Source organism: Antechinus flavipes, chromosome 2 (assembly GCF_016432865.1).
Source record: "Antechinus flavipes isolate AdamAnt ecotype Samford, QLD, Australia chromosome 2, AdamAnt_v2, whole genome shotgun sequence".
Lineage (NCBI taxonomy): Eukaryota > Metazoa > Chordata > Mammalia > Dasyuromorphia > Dasyuridae > Antechinus > Antechinus flavipes.
Window position 1 is genome coordinate 206,058,284 of NC_067399.1, and position 20,436 is coordinate 206,078,719.

Consider the following 20,436-nt stretch of genomic DNA (forward strand, 5'->3'; position numbering starts at 1 on the left):
CTGGGGCTCCTTTCCATCTACCACCTGAAAATCGCTTACTTTCCAAAAGGCCGGCCTTGGGCCACAGGTCTGGCAGCATAAAAGTAATGCTTGAACTCGTCCATCCACACCTCAGCAGTACGCTTGGTATTCCTGGAAAACAGAGGAAGGGACTGGGATCAGTGAGGGGCTGTGGGATTTTTAGAAAAGATTTTGAACTCATCCCCCCCTCCTCATTTTATAGGTGATGACCCCTTTCCCCACCCTATGCCCCTCAAAGGAAAGAACCTTGTCCAAAGTCACACAGCAGTAGCCTTGAGCTAAGTACTAAACCCAATCACCTGACTTTTCCATTGATGCCCAGTGGGGCACTTCAAGGGTGGGGGCTCAGATACTATTGGCTGAACCACAGGTGTGACTACTGCCTGGTTCTGTGCCTTTTCATCTCCCTACTGTATGAGGATAGACCCTGGCAAACTCAAAATAGAAAGCATAAAGCCTGGAGATGATTTTCCATATAAACAGAGGATGTGTAGGGTTTAAAATAACCCTTTTCAGATGTACTTCTTCCCCCCACCCTTTTTTTTTTTGCAGAGGCAGAGGGACTTTATGTGTAAAATATTCTATATACTGTTATACTCTGTTAGTGTGTTAGTTAATTTTCTGAACTTCTTTTTCTTCTTTCCTTTTTATTTCTTTTTGATAGAAGGAGAGGTTGATGGGTAAATTGAAGGAAAGAAGGATCCAGAAATGGTGAGGTGATATCAATATTTTTCTCAAAGATCTGGGTATAAATAATAAGTAACTCTTTTCTTAAATGGTATATGCCCAATTGAACCAGTTGTATCTTTAGAGCCTATCTTCTTTGTTTGTGGAAACAGAATTGTGATGAAAGGGGATAACTCATGTTAATAAGCATTTATTGACAGCCTACTACATGACTGATATTATGTTAAGCTCTAATGATACAGATGAAGGCAAAAATCAGTCCCTTCTAACAGCAGGACAACTGTCAAATGTGGGAGATAATGTGAACAAAACTATGTACAAACAAGATTTTATTGCAAACAATATAAATTGGAGATATTCTCAAAGGGAAGGCATTAGTATTAAAGGGAATCAGGAAAGGTTTCTTGTACAAGAAGAAATTTTAGCTAATATTTGAAAAAAACCCAGGGAGCTAGGAGATGGAGACACAGATGTGGAAGCTGAGCATCCAGAATTGGCGGACATCCAGTCAAAATGCCTTGGGATAAGGAAATGGAGTGTCTTGTGTGAAAATTGTACCTCAGTATGTCAGGAACGCCAGGTATAGCAATACTGGAAAGGCAGGAAGAGCCAGGGTATGAAGAGAATTAAAAATCAAAGAGGAGAATTGCATATTTGATCCTGGAGGTGATAGGGAGTCCCTGGAGCTTATTGAATAGGGGGTGACCTCCGCTTTAGGAAGATAGAACTGATAGCTGAGCAGAGGATGGCCTGGAGTGGAGAAAGAGACTCAAGATAGAAGGAGCAACGGGAAGGCTTTTGCAATATCCAGATGTAAGGTGATGAAGGCCTATACTAGGGTGTATTGATGTAAAAGGAAGGAAAGATATGTATAGGGAAGATGTTGAAAAGGTACAAATAATAGGGTTTGGCAATATGGGTTTGAAGAGTGAGAGTGAGGAATTCAGGAAAGCTCCTAGAGGAAGAGGCTGAATGAAAGGGAGGATGGATGTTAATTGGGAAATTTGGAGGGGATCATGGCTTTGGATAAAAGATAACAAATTTAGTTTTGGACATGTTGATTTTAAGATATCTCTGGGACATCCAGTTTGAGTCTAGTGGATCGAGATTCAAGACTGAAGGTCAGAGTTTGGGACTAGATAAATAGAGCTGAAAATCTTTTGTAGAGAGATAATTAAATCGCATTGGAGCTGATGAGATCACACATGCAAAATGCATATTCAACACACATATACACATGTATATGTATATGATATACACATACACACATGCATAATACAGTACTCACATACATATTATATATACATGTACTACACACATCGATAAACACCACACACAGACATTGCATATATGTACACATGCAAGTAAATACATAAATACATATGACAGAGACAGAGAGAGACACACAGAGACCCAGGATAGAGTCCTACAGATAGGAGCCACAACCTAGATGATGAAGACCTAGCAAAGGGGACTAAGAAGTTGAGAAGAGAGGCAGAAGGGAAGGAGGTAATCTGTCCCTTTACTGGACAGAATCATCCCCAATAACAATAAGTGACAAAAGAATACTTTATCTCTTAAGTAGACCTTAGCCCTGGCCTTTCCCCACTGCCTCTAGTCCCCATTTCTTGCTGTCATTTGGTGTATAACACATAAAGCCATTTCAAGCAAACAGCTAAACCTGAGACATTAGAGAGAATATTTTAAGACTCATGATCCAAGCTTCAAACAACTGGGCTAAGCACACATACAACCTACTGTCCCTCAAGCATCTTGGTTTATGGCTCAAGGATTAAGTAAACAAGTCTTTCCAAGGGCTCTCTCCTCTCAGGTACCACGTGTCTTCTCCTGGCAGCCTTTCTAGGCTGGCTGCTCATTCTTTTGTCATTCCCTTATATATGGGACCAGGAGGAGGAACTGGCATACTTTTTGCTCCTGATTGCTGCACAAGCAAATAATGACCTTCTCCATCTTACACTGCACAGACTGTTTTATTTATAGCTCATTGTGTGCCCAAGGTGGTATATGTTGTATTAGAACTATTTGTTTTGTTCTATCCCTCAATTAGACTGTAAGGACTATTTAGGGAAATACCTCATCATATCTAAACTTAGAGATAAGTTCTACACACATTAAGCTCTTAAAAAGTTATTGGATTGAGAGCTGGGGCTATCTTAATTTTCTATTTGAACCTTCAGTGCTTAGCACAGTATTTTACACATAGAAAGCACATAATAATTGCTTTATTTACTCAATAGTTTTCCTTACTTGAATTTGTCTGTCTGTCTCTGTCTCTCTCCATCTCGTGTCCTTCTCCCTCCCTCCCTTTTTCTTTCCCTTTCCCTCCCCTCTCTTTTTCAATAATTTTAATTTTTCTCCTAATTTTAAAAACTGACTTCTTCTATAACACTCCTGCCACTCCCACAGTCACATTGCTTTATAAGCCCCATCTCATGTTATAAAAAAGAGTGAAAAGTGAGGAACAAAGAGGTAACTAAATGTAGCCTGAATCCTAGTCTTAATCCTAACTTGAATCCAATGGATGGGAGAGAAGTAGTTAGATGAGAATGAGAGAGGAAAGAGACTAGAAGACAACATAAAGAGAGGAAATAACTAGGACGAGAACTGAGAAAAAAGCAGAATATTTTATTTTTCCATAGGGAAAAGGGAAAAAAAGGACAAAGGAAAGGCAGAAAATGATAATGGCAACTTTTAAAGTATGGAAAATGGAGATATATTCTACTTGTGACTATTGATTTCTCTATCCTTTCCATCGTTTTCTTCCCAATGGAAAAAAACGGTGATTTATTTTAGGGAGCAAAATATTAGGTATTAGGGCTCTTGCTCTCAGTTGCTCAATCCTGTTTTTAATGCCCTTCATCAGGGGACTCCAGGATATTGTCCAAAGATAGGAATATGGAATCTTCCAAAATGTCAGAGTACAAAATTGCAACTGATCTAGCTGCTAGCCAGGAACAGAAATACAATGAGAAGACCCCTCAGTCACATGTAATCTTTTTTAAGGCTTAATTAAGGGCCTCTTCTTAAAACCCAGAGAAATAAGTGAGAATTTCAGAATTTTTTTATGAGCTGGGAAAAATGTTATGTCATCTAGAGCAATTTTCTCATTTTCCCAATGATCAAGCTGAGACCCAGAGGTCTTTTACTCCCCCATCTTTCTTTCTGTTCTCAGACTCCAAAAACATAGTGGATTCTTTCCTTCCCTTGCACAGATCCAGAGACTGGCCAATTAGTTTGGTCATCAAATGTATGGTCAATCTGGGAGGTGGCAATGCAGAACCAAAACCAAGTCTCCAGTAATCAATCAACAAGCAGTTATTAAGTAGATCAAGCACTGTGTTAAGTCACACAGATCCTTTGTTGGCCCCTCCCCATGCAGCATCCCCGCAAGGAGAGAACTTACTTTATATAGGTATTGAGGTTGCCTTCTGGAAAAGTATAGGGATGCTTCTTCCGGAACACATGTCCCACCCGGCTACAGGGGAGAATTTCCAGGCTGCCTCCACACATCCACACTCGGAAGGAAATTTCTGCAAGAAAGTCATGTCCCCTTTTTATTTCGTTTTCTCCAGAATGAAGAGTGATAAAGGAAGAGGAGCTTAGCCATGATTCCTATCAAGTTGCTCTTTTGCTTATTTATGTGTATTGTGGCCTTCCTCCCCCACCCCCAAAACATTAATAATAACAACAGCTGACATTTATGTAGGACGAAGAGGTTTGTTAAGTACTTTGCATGAATTATCTGATTTGATCCTCACAACCCTGTGAGGTAGATACTACAGATATAGCCTCCATTTTACAGACTGGGTAACTGAGAATCACAAACGTTAAGTGACTTACCTGTGGCCATATAGGAAAGAAGGAAAGAAATAAGCTTTTATTAAGCCCCTATTATGTTCTAAACATTGTGTGAAATGCTTTATAAATATTATCTCATTTTATTCTCACAACAATCCTGGGAGGTAGGTGCTATTATCCTTACTTTAAAAAAATAAATTTACATATTATTCTCATTTTAAAGTTAAGGAAACTGAGGCAGACAGAAATTAAGTGACTTATATGGAGTCATGCACTCAGTAAAGGGTCTAAGGCTGGATTTGAACTCAGGTCTTCTGGGCCCAGAACTTTGCCTACAGTGCCACCTAGTTGTCTCTGACATAATAAAAAATCACAAATATCCCACTTCTTTAATAAAAAAATCCATAATATCCTTCTCTCTGATCATAAATGTCAATCATTCCATTTTTCCTTATGCCATATCTCTCCACATCTATTCCTTGACCACCTGGCATTCTCTAATGCACTTCTCAGCACCTTTTCAGATCATCACCTCTTCTCAGACTTTATTTTCTTCCTTTTCAATCGCAACCCTACTGTGTTGGCCATTCAACTCCATGCTCTTCTATTCTCAAATATCTTGCCTCCTTTTTCTTTTACTGGTCAATTCTTGACAAATTCAGCTTTGGATTAACCCACCATCCCTCTCCTCCACTCTGAGTGTGGATGAACTGAGCCAGAGGACATCATACTAGTATGCTGAATGGATACATTAAAAGTTAATGTTCTTCAGTTTCAACTGCGTCCTTCTACAAGGCAGTCTTTTTATTCCTCCCTCAGTGATTCACCATGTTATTCCCTATTAGAGCTATTCCAAACCACTTTTCTCAGGCCTCCAAGCTCTCCCTTCCTTTCCCACTCTCTACTGAGGACTTTGTCTCTTCCTTTACTGAGAAAACCGTTGCCATTTGATGTGAGTTCCTTTTATCAGATTCTCTTGATTTCACAATCCCTTGGAATCCTTCATTCTTCACTGGACATCATTCTCCATCCACTTTTCCTTTCCATTAGTCTTTGGAAATGAGGTGGCCCTCCTCCTTTTCAAATTGCCCTATCTTTCATGTATCCTAGATCCCATCTCTTTCTATCTTCATCAGACTGAAACTTCAGTCACCTTCCCTCTTTCCTCTTCTTTCTATCTCTCCCTTTTCTTCTCTTCTCCCCTTCAACTGTTTCCTATCTTCTGCTTCCTTTCCTCCTGCATTTAAACATATTCGTGTCTCCCCCATCCTAAACAATAACCACAATCATCACCAATACCTAAACCATAACAACTGTTATGGGGTCAAAACATCATTCTATAGCTTTCCTCCCTTTCTCAGCCAATGTCCTAAAAATATGTTTACACTCTATTTGTTGCCTCTACTTTCTTGCCTCTTATTTACTCTTCACCCCTTATAACTTGACTTCCAACCTCATCTTATAAATGAAACAGTTCTCTTATTACTCAGCAATCTCTTAATTGGTAATTTTAAAAAAATCAATTCAGTGCTTTATTCTGAGGGATTGTTTAAATGAATTTGCCTTCAGCACAAGCAATACAGTGAAAGTGGTCTTGTCTCACTCCTCATTCTTAATGACTCTGCTACATTTTAAACTTTTTGACTTAGACTCACCACTCCCTGATGCTCTTCTGTCATCTTCAAGCCTTTCCTACTTTATCTCCACCTGGAGCTTAGAATAGAAATCAAATAATCAGCACTACCATTTCTGGAAAGGACAGGTCAATCAACTGATCTATGGCTGCCATGCAAAACCACACTCACTATCCCTATGATTTTCCAGACCAGATAATTCCTTCTTTGCTAACACTTTCTTTGTTGTCTTTTCTAATTAAAAATGTAACTTTTTCTGAGGGAAGGGACTGTCTTTATTTTTGAATTTTTATCTTCAGTGTTCTTGGAACATAGCAATTTCTTAATAAATGTTTGTTTATTCATGCATTTATTACTTCCCTCTTCTCTTGGCTATTCTTTCTCTGAATTTTTGTGATCCTTTTCTTACCCAGTTCTCCTATTTGATTAATCATACTCTTTCACTCTCCTTTACTGACTTATCAATTACATCATGGCTCCTAATTGTAGGTACTTGTCTTTCTCCTCAACCCTCCTTCCCCTAAACGTTCTTAGTGACCTTATCATTTCTAGTGAGTATAACTGGCATCTCTATTCAGAAGACTTACAGATCTTTCTATCAGTCTTTTCCTTGAACTTTAGTGTCACACCACCAATTACCTACTTGATATTTCAAACTGAATGTTCCAGATATCTCAAACTAAACATCTCTAAAACAGAACTCAGGATTTGTCCCTCAAACCCAGCTCTTTTCAAAACTTCCCTATTTGTGTAGAAAATAATCATTCTTCCAGTCTCTAAATATTATCCTGCCACTCATTCCACATACCCTTTCAACCAGCCAAATCTTGCTTCTACCTTCCCATATTTACTCTTTGATACCATCTCTCTATTCTCATAGCAATCACTTTAGGTCCAAACCCTCAGGAGTTGATCAGACCACTTCACTTCCCAACTCAGTAAACACCATTGCCTTCCTATTGTCTTTTGTATAAAACGCAAACTCCTTTGTTTAGTTCTTTTTCACAGCCTGGACCCAACCCATCTTTTCAATCTCTTTGTACATTACTCCCTTTCCTGCACTTTGAGATCCAGCCAGGCTAACCTATTCATTGTTCCTCACACATGACACTCCATTTCTTGTCTTTGTGACTGTTCATTTTCCATGCCTGAATGTAGAAAAATCCTTACCTCCTTACCATGTAGAATCCTTTCCTTCATTCAAAATGCAGTTCAAGTACTACTACTTTCTAAATAAGGGGTCATCAACCCCTTTGACAGTTTGCTACAACCCACAGAATCCTCAGAATAATACTTTTAAATGCCTAAAATAAAATGAGTCAGATTACAAAAGAAACTAATACAATAATTAAAATTAAAACACACACACAAGTTCACAAATCTCAGTAGTTATAATGTAATTCTCTTATTTACTATTTTTATTAACTATTTTAAGTTCTATTCTCTTATATTTATTTTGTTATCCAGTTAAAAATGTATTTGTTACCTCCATATTAGAACATAAGCTTTTTGTGACTAGGGATTGTTTCATTCTTTGAATTTATATTTCTATTACCTAATAGTATATAGCACATTGTTGGCACTTAATACTTACTGATTTATAGATAACTTATAGTTATTGAATGTGGCTGAGTGTTATCAATACTGTTTCACATATATATGACTATATCATGACTATGAGCATGATAGTAAGTTCAAATGTTTATGAAATTATCCCTTTGCTTCTTCAGTCAATGATTCTCTATCTTTTGTGGCTTATGTATATTTTTATTGTAATGATTATTAACTTGATTTAGGCAGTTATTCTTTGATGAATTATTGGAATGTCTGGAGCACTTTGATGGTTTATGAGGACAGAGGGACAGATGATTTCAAATCCAGACTGTCCTGGAAAATCTGGGCCATATGGTCACCACAATCTTTCTGTTGGTGCATGCTCCCCTGCCTGATGCTTCCAGGCCATTCTGAGAGTCACCTTGATCACCATCTAGGAGGGAATCAGGATTTGTCAGCTTAATGACTGTAGCAGGGACTTGAAGCCCCAACACTTTTGTCCAGGGGACTTCCCACCTGACATTTGTGTACCCAGCCGCATACTCTTCCTGGCTGGCTGCTGCTGAAAGAGGCTCTGGAGAGGCTGGCAAGGTTTAATTAGCAGAGCCAGCTGTGTCCAAGTTGGCGGAGGTATGAATCTTTCAGCTTTTCCCTTTCTGTTACAGGCAAATGTGGCTATCTTTGAGAGTCTTGCTTAATGGAATGAGTAAGGCAGTGGTTCCCAGCTCTAGAAAAGACCTTCCCTTGCCTCGGGACATCTGAGAATTCTCCTATACCCACTGGCACAGGACAGCCCCTGCAGCCTCAAATAATACCTCCCATGATGGGACACACTTCCACATGGAAGGTGGTGATTGGGGTGGGAGTGCAGAGAGAAATCCCCCTATCATTGATCTCAGCACGTTCCCTCCTGATGGTTATGGACAATTACACTGGTGTTAAGAACACAAGAAAACATTTGGCAGCTTTCTAGTAACTGAGGATGCTCTCAAGATGGTTGGTTGTTTGGCTGGCTGAAAGTCGAAAGGATGGACTTTTGTTATAGAAGCTTTCCCTAGAATCAGGCCCATAAAAGACAGGTTTTCGGGGGTTCCTTTTCCACTTTTCTCTATTCCCAGGACACACCAGGGTTTAGTAGAGCAGCCCTGTGTTCAGTTGGTATACATCAGGGGTCCTCAAACTTTTAAAATAGGGGACCAGTTCAATGTCCCTCAGACTGTTGGAGGGCTGGACTATAGTAAAAACAAAAACTTTATTTTGTGGGCCTTTAAATAAAGAAACTTCATAGCCCTGGGTGAGGGGGATAATCGTCCTCAGCTGCCATATCTGGCCCGTGGGCTGTAGTTTGAGGACCCCTGGTATACATGCTATATGTATTATTTATACAGGAACTAGATTAACTATCTTCAGGCAGAAATGCATGAGGGTTTCATGAGTTTGCCCATAAGACTTGCGAAACCATGATAGTGGTTTTCTCTAGATTATGAGATCATAGCATCTTAGATTATAAAAATAATCTCTACACATACAGACTATCCACAAAGGCCTAGAGAGAAGTTCATGGGCAATGTGCCACAACATGCTATATGGAAGAAGGAAAATTTTTATTCTCTTGGCATTATAATTCTAGAACCTACTTGTATTTATCTTTTATCTGCATTTGTTTTTTACTTTATATTCTTTAGTATAGGTCTATAAGTATATATATTCAATATAAATATAAAACAGATATACAAAATGAAATATATTAACAAATTAAAAATATCATACAAAAATATATTTATATTATGCAATAATATACATTAGCTCTGCATGTATATACATATATACACAATATGTATATGCATATGAATGCATTTATTGATTTATTTTACATATTTACATACATTACATATTTACAACATTTACATACATTACATACATTAAGTAAATATGTATATATGTATACACAGACATATAGATATATACTTAAAAGCATATATGTATTTACAAAGTGAATAAATAAGATAAATATTAGGTAGCTTCTAGAATTATAATGCCTAGAGAATCACACAGTAGATAACATTGTCCATGAACTATATGTGCAAATCTATAATTGTTTCCCCCATGTGTTTCTACACTGCACTGAACTGCACTGATTCATAGAACTCGGTCTGGACCAACCTTCTTTGTATTTATCTCATTTCCTGAATCATAGTAACTGGCGTACAAATCTTTCCCTCTACTAGAATGTAAAATTCTTGAAAATAGGGTCTGTATTGTGACCAGTTTTGGATACCCAGTTGCCATCAAAACATGTAATATATTTTGGGTTTTAAAACCTTTGTTGAATTGAATCAAAAGGCTTTTAAACCAATTTTTTCTCCAAAGTCTACTAAAACCAACACAGACTTCCTGAGTTAACCCTATCTCCCAGTTACAGGGAAAGCAAGCTAGAAATATCCGGTGAATAGTCCCAATAGAAACATAGAATTCACACTCCAAGAAATGAAGCAAGGAATCCCAAGACATTGGAAATGAAGCTCTTAGACCATCAAGACCTGGGGGCCCTTGCTGCTTTTTTTTTTTTAATAGCTACCATCATCTCTTATATTCTACTCATTTCCCCATATACTTTATCCTTATAATAGTTGCACCTACTTATTGGTTTCCTTCAGTGCTCAGGCATAATTAATGTAATAATTTCTACAGATGTCTCATCTTCCCTTTCATATGATAAGATACTTAGAACAGCTGAGGGCTTAGTAACATCAGCACCATGGACAGAGATTTGAGTTCAGCCTTGCTTTCATTTACTATCTTTCACGTATATTTCTATTTTTATTCTCACCCAATGGTCTTTTTCTTGCTTTTTAACTCAGGCTCATGGATTTTCAGTGTATACTTACTTGAAACATAATGCTGTTTTCCTACCTTTCTATCATATCTGTTTCTTTGGGGAGAAAAAAAAAGTATATCTTTCATTATAATTTTCCAGGAATAAATCCTATCTCACCAAATTTTGGTAATGTCTGTGAGATTGTATTCACATACTTTTGTTAAAATTTCAAGTTATCTTTGCTTGGTGATCAAATTCTGTATTTTGATATATAGACAAATGAGGCCATTCTATACCTAACTGGCTTCTATTTTATCCTGTGAATTAGAGGCACTTTTCAACTGCTAATATCTCTATCTCCATCTATCTAATTGAAACATGTTTACATAGCAAATATATTTTATATACAACTATATGGAATATGTGTATTTACATAATATGTATATATGACATGGTACAATATATATATATATACATTCATTCACATTTAAACAGCACACATACATAAATATACATGTGTGTGTGTGTATGTATTTTATACCATATCTGCTACCCTTGATCTGCATGAGTTTAATGAAAATATCAACTTTCTCTGATTACCTGATCTAGAAGTGATTTCTCCATCTTCTGAATAAATGTTTGTATAACTTATATTCTACTTCTTATATGATTCTCATATGCTAGTCTCTTCAGTTATGGCTATCTGTGTGCCTGTCTCATCTGTTCTATTAAACTGTAAGTTTTTCAAGGTTGAAAATGCATCTTATACATCATTTTATTTCCTACAGCACAGGACTTCTAATGTCATAGGGACTAAATTTAATATTTGTTGCTGAATGAATGAGTGAGGAGAGAGGAAGGAAATGGGCATTTATACACTTGTTGGCCTACACAAAAATGTGTTGAGTATTCTAATTATATTGTTTTATGAGACTGGTATGATGCTGCTATCTGCATTTCCATCAACACTTCTTCCCCAGAAAGTATTTTTAGTTATGTTTAGGTGGAAAGGCATTGTGGATATACTAATATGTGTACATGTCATCTCCCCAAAGAGAACATAAAGTCCAATAGGTCAGGAACTGTTTCCTTTTTTCTTTGCATCTCCAGCACAGTGCCTGGCACCAAACAGGTAATTAATGAGTGCTTGCTTACTGATACAATCAATCATCCAACAAGTCCTTATTAATCTTTTACTATGTCCTGAGAACTAGGTTAAAAGATTAGGAGTATAAGTATAATAAATGAAACAACCCCTACTTGCAAAGATCTTGGGAATTTACATTTTAATAGAAGAGACAGTAAGTAGACCCCCATATGTGGATATAACACTCTGTGTATGTATGTATGTATGTATGTATATGTGTGTGTGCATGTGTGTTTTATATATACATATGTATATACATGCATATATTCACACAATAAAGACAAATCTATTTTGCATATAAACATATACAGAATATTAGGAAATTAATTAATTGCTCCTCAAAGTAATTAAATTCAAGAAAGTTTGAGGAGGGCCCTAGCAATGGAGGGGAGGAATCAGTAAAGACTTTTTATATGAGTTGTATTTCAAAAGAAAAGTGTTTCCATGAGGTGGAGATGAAGAGGAAATGCATTCAAGACATGATTGAAAGATATGAAGACAAGAGAAGGGATGGAGCATTTGAAAAAGAGAGAAAAGGCTAGTTTGGCTGGATCGCAAAGTGTGGGGACAGAAGATAGTGTCCAATAAATTATTCCAGGTTGTGAAAGGCTTCATAAGCTAAGCAGAAGAGTTTGCATTTCATCTTTGGGTTGGTCAATGGGACAACACTGAAATTTATTGAATTTGCTAATATATTCACTTCAGATTTGTTGTTTGATCATTTTGCTACTCCCAAGGTCACCTTCTTTCTCCTCCTTTAATTTTGCTTCTGATCCTTTGGGACATGTTTTATATTAAAGTGTATAAGAATAACAATAATAGTGGTGATGGTGATAACTCACACTTAAATATAACTTTAAGATTTATAATATGTTTTTTATACAGTATTTCATTTGACTCTCACAATAATCCTGTAAGGTAGAAGCTAATATTATATCCATTTTATAGATAAGGAAAGTGAGGCTCAAATCAGGATCTTGCTTGAGGTGAAAAAGTTAATAAATGCCTGAGGTAGCATTCTAACTCAGGAGTTCCTGAGTTTACCACTTTAGACTCCTTTTATGTAGACTGGGTCTATATTTCTTGAGATAAATGGAGACATGACAGGAGTGTTTGTTATGAAGCTAGACAAAGGAATCGTTGCTTTAGAGCATTTATCAGAGTGTTTTGCAAATTTCAGGGAAAAGAAAGAGAACAATATAGCATGAAGACTTTTTATGAACAGAGAGGAAAAGAATTTCATTCACGGTTTAGGTTTTGTCCTTTCTGGAAGCATGGGACTGCTAGCTAAGCTTTTAGGAAATGCACCTAGACCTATTTCTGAGTTAACTAACTAGATAGCCTCACAGAACTTAATGCTATACCTGAGAAAAGGTTAGGGCCTCGGTTCTTCTAAAACTGCTGAGTGTAGAATGATGGACTTGCCCAGAAGCCAGCTCGGATAATAAACTTTCTTGTGCATATGTTTTGTTGTTGTTTTTTCCCCTGGATATCATTCAGTGTCACCTTCCGAAAGCTCTGATAAATTATAGGGCTGGATGTGTCCCACAGCTCTGCTGTCGCCTGTGAGAGACACTCTGTAAGAGTCGCCCTGGGGCTGTGGGAGTCGATGCAGTGACCATTGGGCCTGCAGTCAACTGAGAGGAGCAGCAGCTGGTTTCCCAGGTAGGGCTCACAATCTCAGCTCTCAGCTCTGGCAGCATCTGCCGAATCATCACTTTCACTCCATTGCTTCTGTTAGGCAGGCAGAGGAGGGATCAGAAAAGACTTTTTATGGGGAGTTAGCATGGGGGTTCTTGCTGAATCAGCAGCAGCATAATCTCCCTTGTGATAAATTCCATGCAGACCCAAAGCCACTCTGAATTCCAAGCAGGGAGATGTGTAATTGTTCTTCCATCAGGCACATGGTTTTATCTGCTTATTTTCTTTAAACCTCAGATAAACATCTGAGAGCTAAGTTGTCTGTTTCACAGACACCCCCTCCCCCAAACTAAATCCCATCTCATCCTCGGCTTATCCCTAACATCTCCTCATTGAAAACCTCTACTTATTTTTGCTAGTTCAGGGCAACTTCTCCCAGAAGCATCAGCCACATGATTAGCCAGAAACTCGGGGCCAGAAAATTGGAAGGATCTCAGGGACTATATAGACCAATCTCCTCATTTTACAGATAGGGAAACTGAGGTTCAATGAGGCTGAAGTCAATTGAATATATAAGAAGTAGAATTTGAATGCCACTCTCCTCTGATTCCCAGGCTAGCGCCTTCCTGTTGAGAAGTCAAGGACCTGATCCTAAATATAAAAATGCCACTTCTATTTCCATACTACCCTCTACCTGGGCATTCATCTCATAGGCTGGTTCCTGGGCTGACACAGAGTTTATATTCATCTTCAGATTTCCAGTAACTCGTCATGATGAGGGCAAGTGATGTAGTAAAGCTGGTGGCTGGATCTAAAGTTATAGGAACTGGATTTGGATTCTGACTTCCAATTGTTCTTTGGTCCCCAATTACCTCATCTGTAAAATGGAATGGGGTTGGGATAGATAGCCTCAAAGGTCCCTTCTAGCTCCTAATTTATGAGTTGTGAGCAGAAATGGTAACCCCACATCTGACATTTTCCTCTTTGTACAAGTAGCCTGATATCTGAGAATTTAAGGCTCTTGGGAGGCCCAAAAGCAATCAATAAGCATTTGCTGAGTTTATGATGTGCTCAGATTGTACCGGGCATGAGCTATATAAAAAATGAAACTGGTTCTGCCAACAGGAAGCATATATCCTAACATGGTAGATAGCTTATATACAGAATACAGAATAAAATAATATACAGAAAAATATACAGAATAAATATATACTTTCTGATTCTGTGAGATCATGGCATTTTTAGATTTCAAAGGGAAAGATCATCTAGCCCAATCTCATTTTATAGATAAGAGAGATAAGACTTAGAGAGATTAAATGATTTGTCCTAGATCAGGAGGGTAGCAAAGGGCAGAGCTGACATTTGACCCCAAATTCACTGTTTCATCTTTGCTGGGAGTTAGGAGGATCTGAGTTCAAATCCAGTCTCAGATACCTACTAATTGTGCTACCTTGGACAAGAACCTTAACTGTTTATCTCAGTTTTCTCATCTATAAAATGAACTGGAGAGGGAAATACAAACTGTGCCAGCATCTTTGCCAAGAAAACCCCAAATGAGGTCACAAAGAGTCTGACATGACTGACATAGCAATTCCATAAGTTTGAGTGATCCATTTATCATAACAGCTGACTGAGAAACTTAATGACATTTTAAATGGCATTCTTTTTATAGCACAAGATCCTACAACAACACCAGCTTCGCAAAAACCCTTTGTCCAGGTCTTCAAATTCTTTACTGGGAGAAGGCTGGTCTATTGTGGGCAGGCAGACTGCAGACATATTCACCCTTCACTCTACATAGTTTGTATGACATATAGTGGTGGGTCACACACAAACCCCACGTCTCCCCTGGCAAGCAGCCTCGCTCTCATGAGATACCAGCTGTGTTTCACATAAGGTGAAGAACCCCACAGAAACCGTGGGGCTCTGAAATAGGGCGGCCCACCCTTTCACCTGCTTGGGCCTGGACGTTTCAGTCCGCCATTGGCCAGCCCACCTCCCCCTCACCTAGAGGCCTGCTCAGCTGGAGAGCTTTTGCTCCTGCGGTCTTCGACGACCTCCGTGGGACAGACAGTGGGCAGGCTTATTTATTTAGAATGCCCTCAGTTAGCGCGTTCCTCTTGCCACTCACTGCAAAGGGTGACAATACTATTATTCTCACTTGAGGCATCTCCCTGGAACCCAAACCCTGTCCCAGACATTTCTGAGCCGCTCTGGTCCAACACAACCTCTCTCATCAGGAAAATGTGGATACAAGAGCAAGACTGATGTAGAATCAGAGAATATAACAATATCTAAAGCACTGTTCCAACCTCAAGTACTGTAGACTTCTAGCTGCTGTCTCCATCATTGTTATTCTCATCATTACTGGAGAGTTATGAAGGAAGATTCCCACAGTTGTGAGCATGGACAGACTTCTCTGGCCTGCCTCCTCCTCAGCCTAGCCAACAGTGCAGCTAACCCCTGAGAGGTGGGGGGCTTTTACCCTCAGGAATTCTCCTGTCTGGGAGAGGGGGGTCTGGCTAGTACAAGGCTGGGCTGGATAGTGGGGCAAGAGCTGCAGGGGGGCACAGGTCACTGACGGATGTCTCAACAATGAGTAGGCTCCTGGGCTTCATCTGCTCCCCTCTGTGAGAGTCCCAGCCCTGATCTTCCTTGTTCTCAAACTAGCTTGTTGCCTTAGAAAGGTTAGATTTTTAGTCAGAAGACCTGGGTTCAAATCCCATCTCCTCCACTTCTGGCGTCGCCCAGGTACTGAAAAACAGCTCTGGACTTGGTTTCCTCATTTTCACAATGAGCTAGATCTTGTTCACCTTGAACTCTGTCTCCTATGCTCTTGATACCTGACTCCCCTGGAATTCTGCGGCTCTTTGCTAACTTTCTGCAGGTATCTATCCTAGAGAGGGGATCTAGAGCCAGGGACCTGAACTCATAGCTTGGTCCCGCTATTTATTAATTATGCAATGTGGGTAATTTATCTCTTCTCTGGTCTCAGTTTCCTTATCTGCAAAAAGAGAGTTGGATTAGCTGACCTCTCAGGTACTTCCCTCTCTTAAACTATGCTCCTACTGTCCTAAACACAAACCATTACTTGCCACTGATAATGAGATGTTCAAATGGGGATGGAGGAGGCGAGATACAGGAAGAAAGAAAGAGTGAAACCTGTCCTTTTACTGCAGGGCTCTTGTTGGCTGAAAAGGCTCAAGGAGGAAGAAAACAAGCATTTATTAAGCACCCAATATGTGCCAGGAGCTGTGTTAAGTGCTCTACAAATATTATCCTATTTGATTCTTACAACAGCCTTAGGTTGTTGGGCTGTTATTATCCCCATTTACGGTTGAGGCAACTAAGGCAAAGATTAAGTGGCTCCTCTTATAATAAGAGGCTGGATTTGAACTCAGGTCTTCCTAACTCAAAGTTCAGTGATCCATCCTCTAGTAGAACTCCATGGTGTGCAAAACATCTAAGGAATCAACCAGTTACAACAATGGAGGGGTTGGTCCAGATCTGACATTGGATTGAGAATAATAAATAGATGACATCTAACCTGGAGGACAAAGGTAATGAAGAGAACCTAAAACTGTGATAAATTAGGGCCCCCTAAAGAATCTCCAGGAAGCAAATACAGGAAAACTTTCTAGGGAAATAATCAAACCATACTGGATTCTACACATGGACTTTGTCTTCTCTGAGAGAACTTAAGCTCCTTGAAGGAAGAGCTATTTCATACTTGTCTTTGTATCCTCAGTGTCTAGCACTCAGTATAGGAACTTAATAAATGCTTGCTCAGATTGTGAAATGAAGTGCATCTTTTATATTTTTAAATTAATTTGTTATCTTTTTATTAAAGCCTTTTCTTTTTAGAACATATGCATAGATAATTTTTGATATTCAATCTCGCAAAACTTTGTGTTCCAAATTTTTTCCTTCCCTTCCCCCAATCCCCTCCCCTAGATGGCAAGTAATCCAATACATGTTAAACATGTGCAATTCTTCTATACATATTTCCACAATTATCAAGTGCATTTTAAGAAGGATATCTCTGGACACTGTTATCAATCATAGGTCAGCAATTAAGTTTACTGCTGGGGATCCTTTTCTGGAGTACATACGCCACAGGAATGATTGATTTTGGGTGTGAGACATAGTTATGTGAATCCTTATTATTAGACATGAACTTTCTTGAAGGATCTTTAATGTGGTACAGAGCATCTCTGGATAGAACCATCTATCAGAGATTAGCCTTTTTCCTCCTGATGGGAACAGGTACATGAGTAGGGGTCCTTCTGTTTGGAGAGGAGCAGTTACCTTGTCATTGCTGAACCAACCAGATGAGATTTAAAGGGAGTCAGGTGGCAGAAAAATATGCAATCATTTGCCTGGGGAAATATTAGTGGGGAAATATTCCAGCTTCTCCAACAAGGTATCTCCTTGATGACTGTCAGACAGGAGCAAGTGTTACAGAGTAATTACACTGACTGAAGGAGTTCTCTGGGCTGCTGGAGGGCTTCCAGTTTGGAGGGAACCTGATTGGACTACTCCAGGGTGCTGGGTCCCTTCCAAATGTCGATGCCAAGCCTTAAATTCTGCCGTCATGGCTAGCATCTCTCTTGACCAAATTATACAGCTACATCTGGCTACAGATAATTTCTGTGAAAAACATGCACAGCACAGTACTCTGGAGGGACACTCAGCTTGGGAGCGGACAGCCCTTATGGTTATATAATCACGGACATTTCTGGGATACTTCAAGTGAAAAATCTTTTCACCATTATCTTAGAGGTCTTCTGCGAGAGGAGTTTTCCAGCCAGCGTTGTCTACATTTTACAAATGAGGAAGGTTAAGTAACTTGCCCTGATGCCAGTTAGTAAATGGTAGGAGAGGGATTTAAATCCAGGTCTCTTCTGCCTTGAAGTCCAATGTTCTGTCCACTACATTAGGCAGCCTCTCTCCATTTAATCTACAAATATAACAAAGCTCTTTTGTTTTGTGTGTGTGAGTCGGCTTCAATAAGTGAGAGCTGGAGTGATGCTGAATGGCATCCTTAACCTCACCGCCATCCAGGATCACCAGTTTTTCTTGCTTAACTTGGCATTTCTCTGTCTCAATGAAGAGGCAGTTCTGGCTAAAATACTTGAAGGTTTTACCACAATGACAAGCTGCCCTCAAACATATAAAAAATGTCCTTAGAACAAGAAGTGATTTCAGAGATTGCCTCTTAATCAATCAACACACATTTATTAAGCACCTACTATGTCCCAGGTTCTAGTCTAACATATATTTCAAAAGGAATCCATTCTTTAGCATTTCCTAACAAGTAGTCAGTCACCTAGTTCCTTTTGAAGATTTTTGTTGTTGGAAAACTCACTGTCTCCTGAAGCAACTCACTATCATCATCCAGGATGAATGGGACCACATAGGACTGGTAGTATTTTGCATGTTTTTCTGTTTCATGTCCTGCCATGGATCACCTATGACCAGCTCTTCAGTGCCAAGTCTCACCATACTTGGTCAAGCTGTACTCAGACATTTTTATATTTATATGTATAATATAAATTTTATATTTATATATAAAAATATAAATCTGACACCTTCTATCTCTTTAAGACAGGCCATAGCTTATGATCCGCTTGCCATGGGCAGGCAGCCAGGAGGAAGGAAACAAAGATTTATTAAATGCTTACCAGATTTGAGGCACTGTGATAAGTGCCTTATAAGTATTATTTCTTTTGGTCCCCTGTGAGGTAGGTGCTATTAGGTGAAGTAACTTGTCCAGGTGGATAAAGGAAAGGGCTTTTTGTAAATGAGTAAAAGTACTAGGATGTAAATACATCTTCTATGGGCCCATAGAAATCATGTTTGGATCAGCTGCAGCAGCATGGGGGTGGGGGTGGGGCAAACAGGGATGCATCTCATCCTGACCCCACTAGGCTCAGAATCCTTCTGCTAGCTCTCAATTTTGAAAACTTTTCATTGCATGTAGATGGAGGGTATGAGTACTTGTTTCAGTCACATCTATTCAACACTGCTCTTAAATGTTGACAGATCAGTGTTGTGTCAACTGTGGACAATCGCTTTATGTTTGAGAATGCTTTGTGACTAGTATGGCTTATTTGTTGGAATTTTCCACCACGAGGGCTTGGGCTCTGAGAAAGTTATTATCATTAAAATTATCATGACTCTTCTTCCTTCTCAGCATTAACCTCAAGAAATGTCAACCAGTTGTACTTTGGAAATGTACCATACTGCACTCAGGAAGCTCCCCAGCCTCCTGTCAGAATATCTGCACACTGGCTTGTCCCACCTCCCTGCTTGCTAGGCAACAGATGCCTTTATTCTCTAGAGATCAACACCTATAAGTGAGATGCAGCCTGAAGTTAGCAGATAGATTACATGTATCACATGTTATAAAAATTGGAATTTAAGCATCCAATTTTAATGCAAATGAGTCACTAAAAAAAAAAAACCCTTGAAAGTCACATTTTCCTAAAATCTCTTCATATGCTGAAGAGGAAAGGTAATTATCAGAACCAGTCAGTCTGCTGCAGAAGCACCTCATAGGGAAAAAAGGGCACCCATATCATTGGCCTTTGGTGAAAACCGGAAGGGGGCAAAGATGGGAATTAAAGGGACTGGTCAGTCACATGTCTCCAGCACAGGAAAGGAGATCTAAAAAGGCAGAGAGATAAAATAAGGAAAGGACAGCCTAGAGAGATCCCCTCAATGCAACAGGGGCATCTGCTTCTCCAGGAAGAAACCTATTAACCATTTAATAGCCGCCATTTATTCAATTTATAATTAGTTTCTATTTTAGACAGAAAACAAGCTTAGAGAGTGCCAGAGAAGAGAGAGCTACCTTCAGATGCTATTAAATAAGAAAGCAAAACTCCTTTTATAAAGGAGAGGCAGCATGATACAGTAGTAAGAATATCAACTGTGGGTTCAAATCCCAACTGTGGTCCCCATTTTTCTTTCTGTAAAATGAGGGGAGGAGGAGCCTAGAAGGTCTTTGAGGTCCCTTGCACTTTAAATCATAATGATCCTAAGAGCTAATATTTATATAGCACTTTACACAGATTATTTCACTTGATCCTTACCACAACCTGGGAAGTAAG

At 39.0% G+C, this 20,436-nt stretch overlaps 1 protein-coding gene across 1 annotated transcript in view; it reads right to left on the minus strand.

Annotated features, from left to right (window-relative positions):
* Positions 1-20,436, minus strand: part of GALNT14 (polypeptide N-acetylgalactosaminyltransferase 14) — a 315,282-nt gene that overhangs the window by 27,047 nt on the left and 267,799 nt on the right. Inside the window, exons 10-11 of the mRNA XM_051976114.1 lie at positions 4,133-4,259; positions 40-132 (exon numbers count right to left, since the gene is read on the minus strand). Of these exons, the coding sequence (XP_051832074.1) occupies positions 40-132; positions 4,133-4,259 (220 nt within the window). The remainder of the gene's footprint in view (positions 1-39; positions 133-4,132; positions 4,260-20,436) is intronic.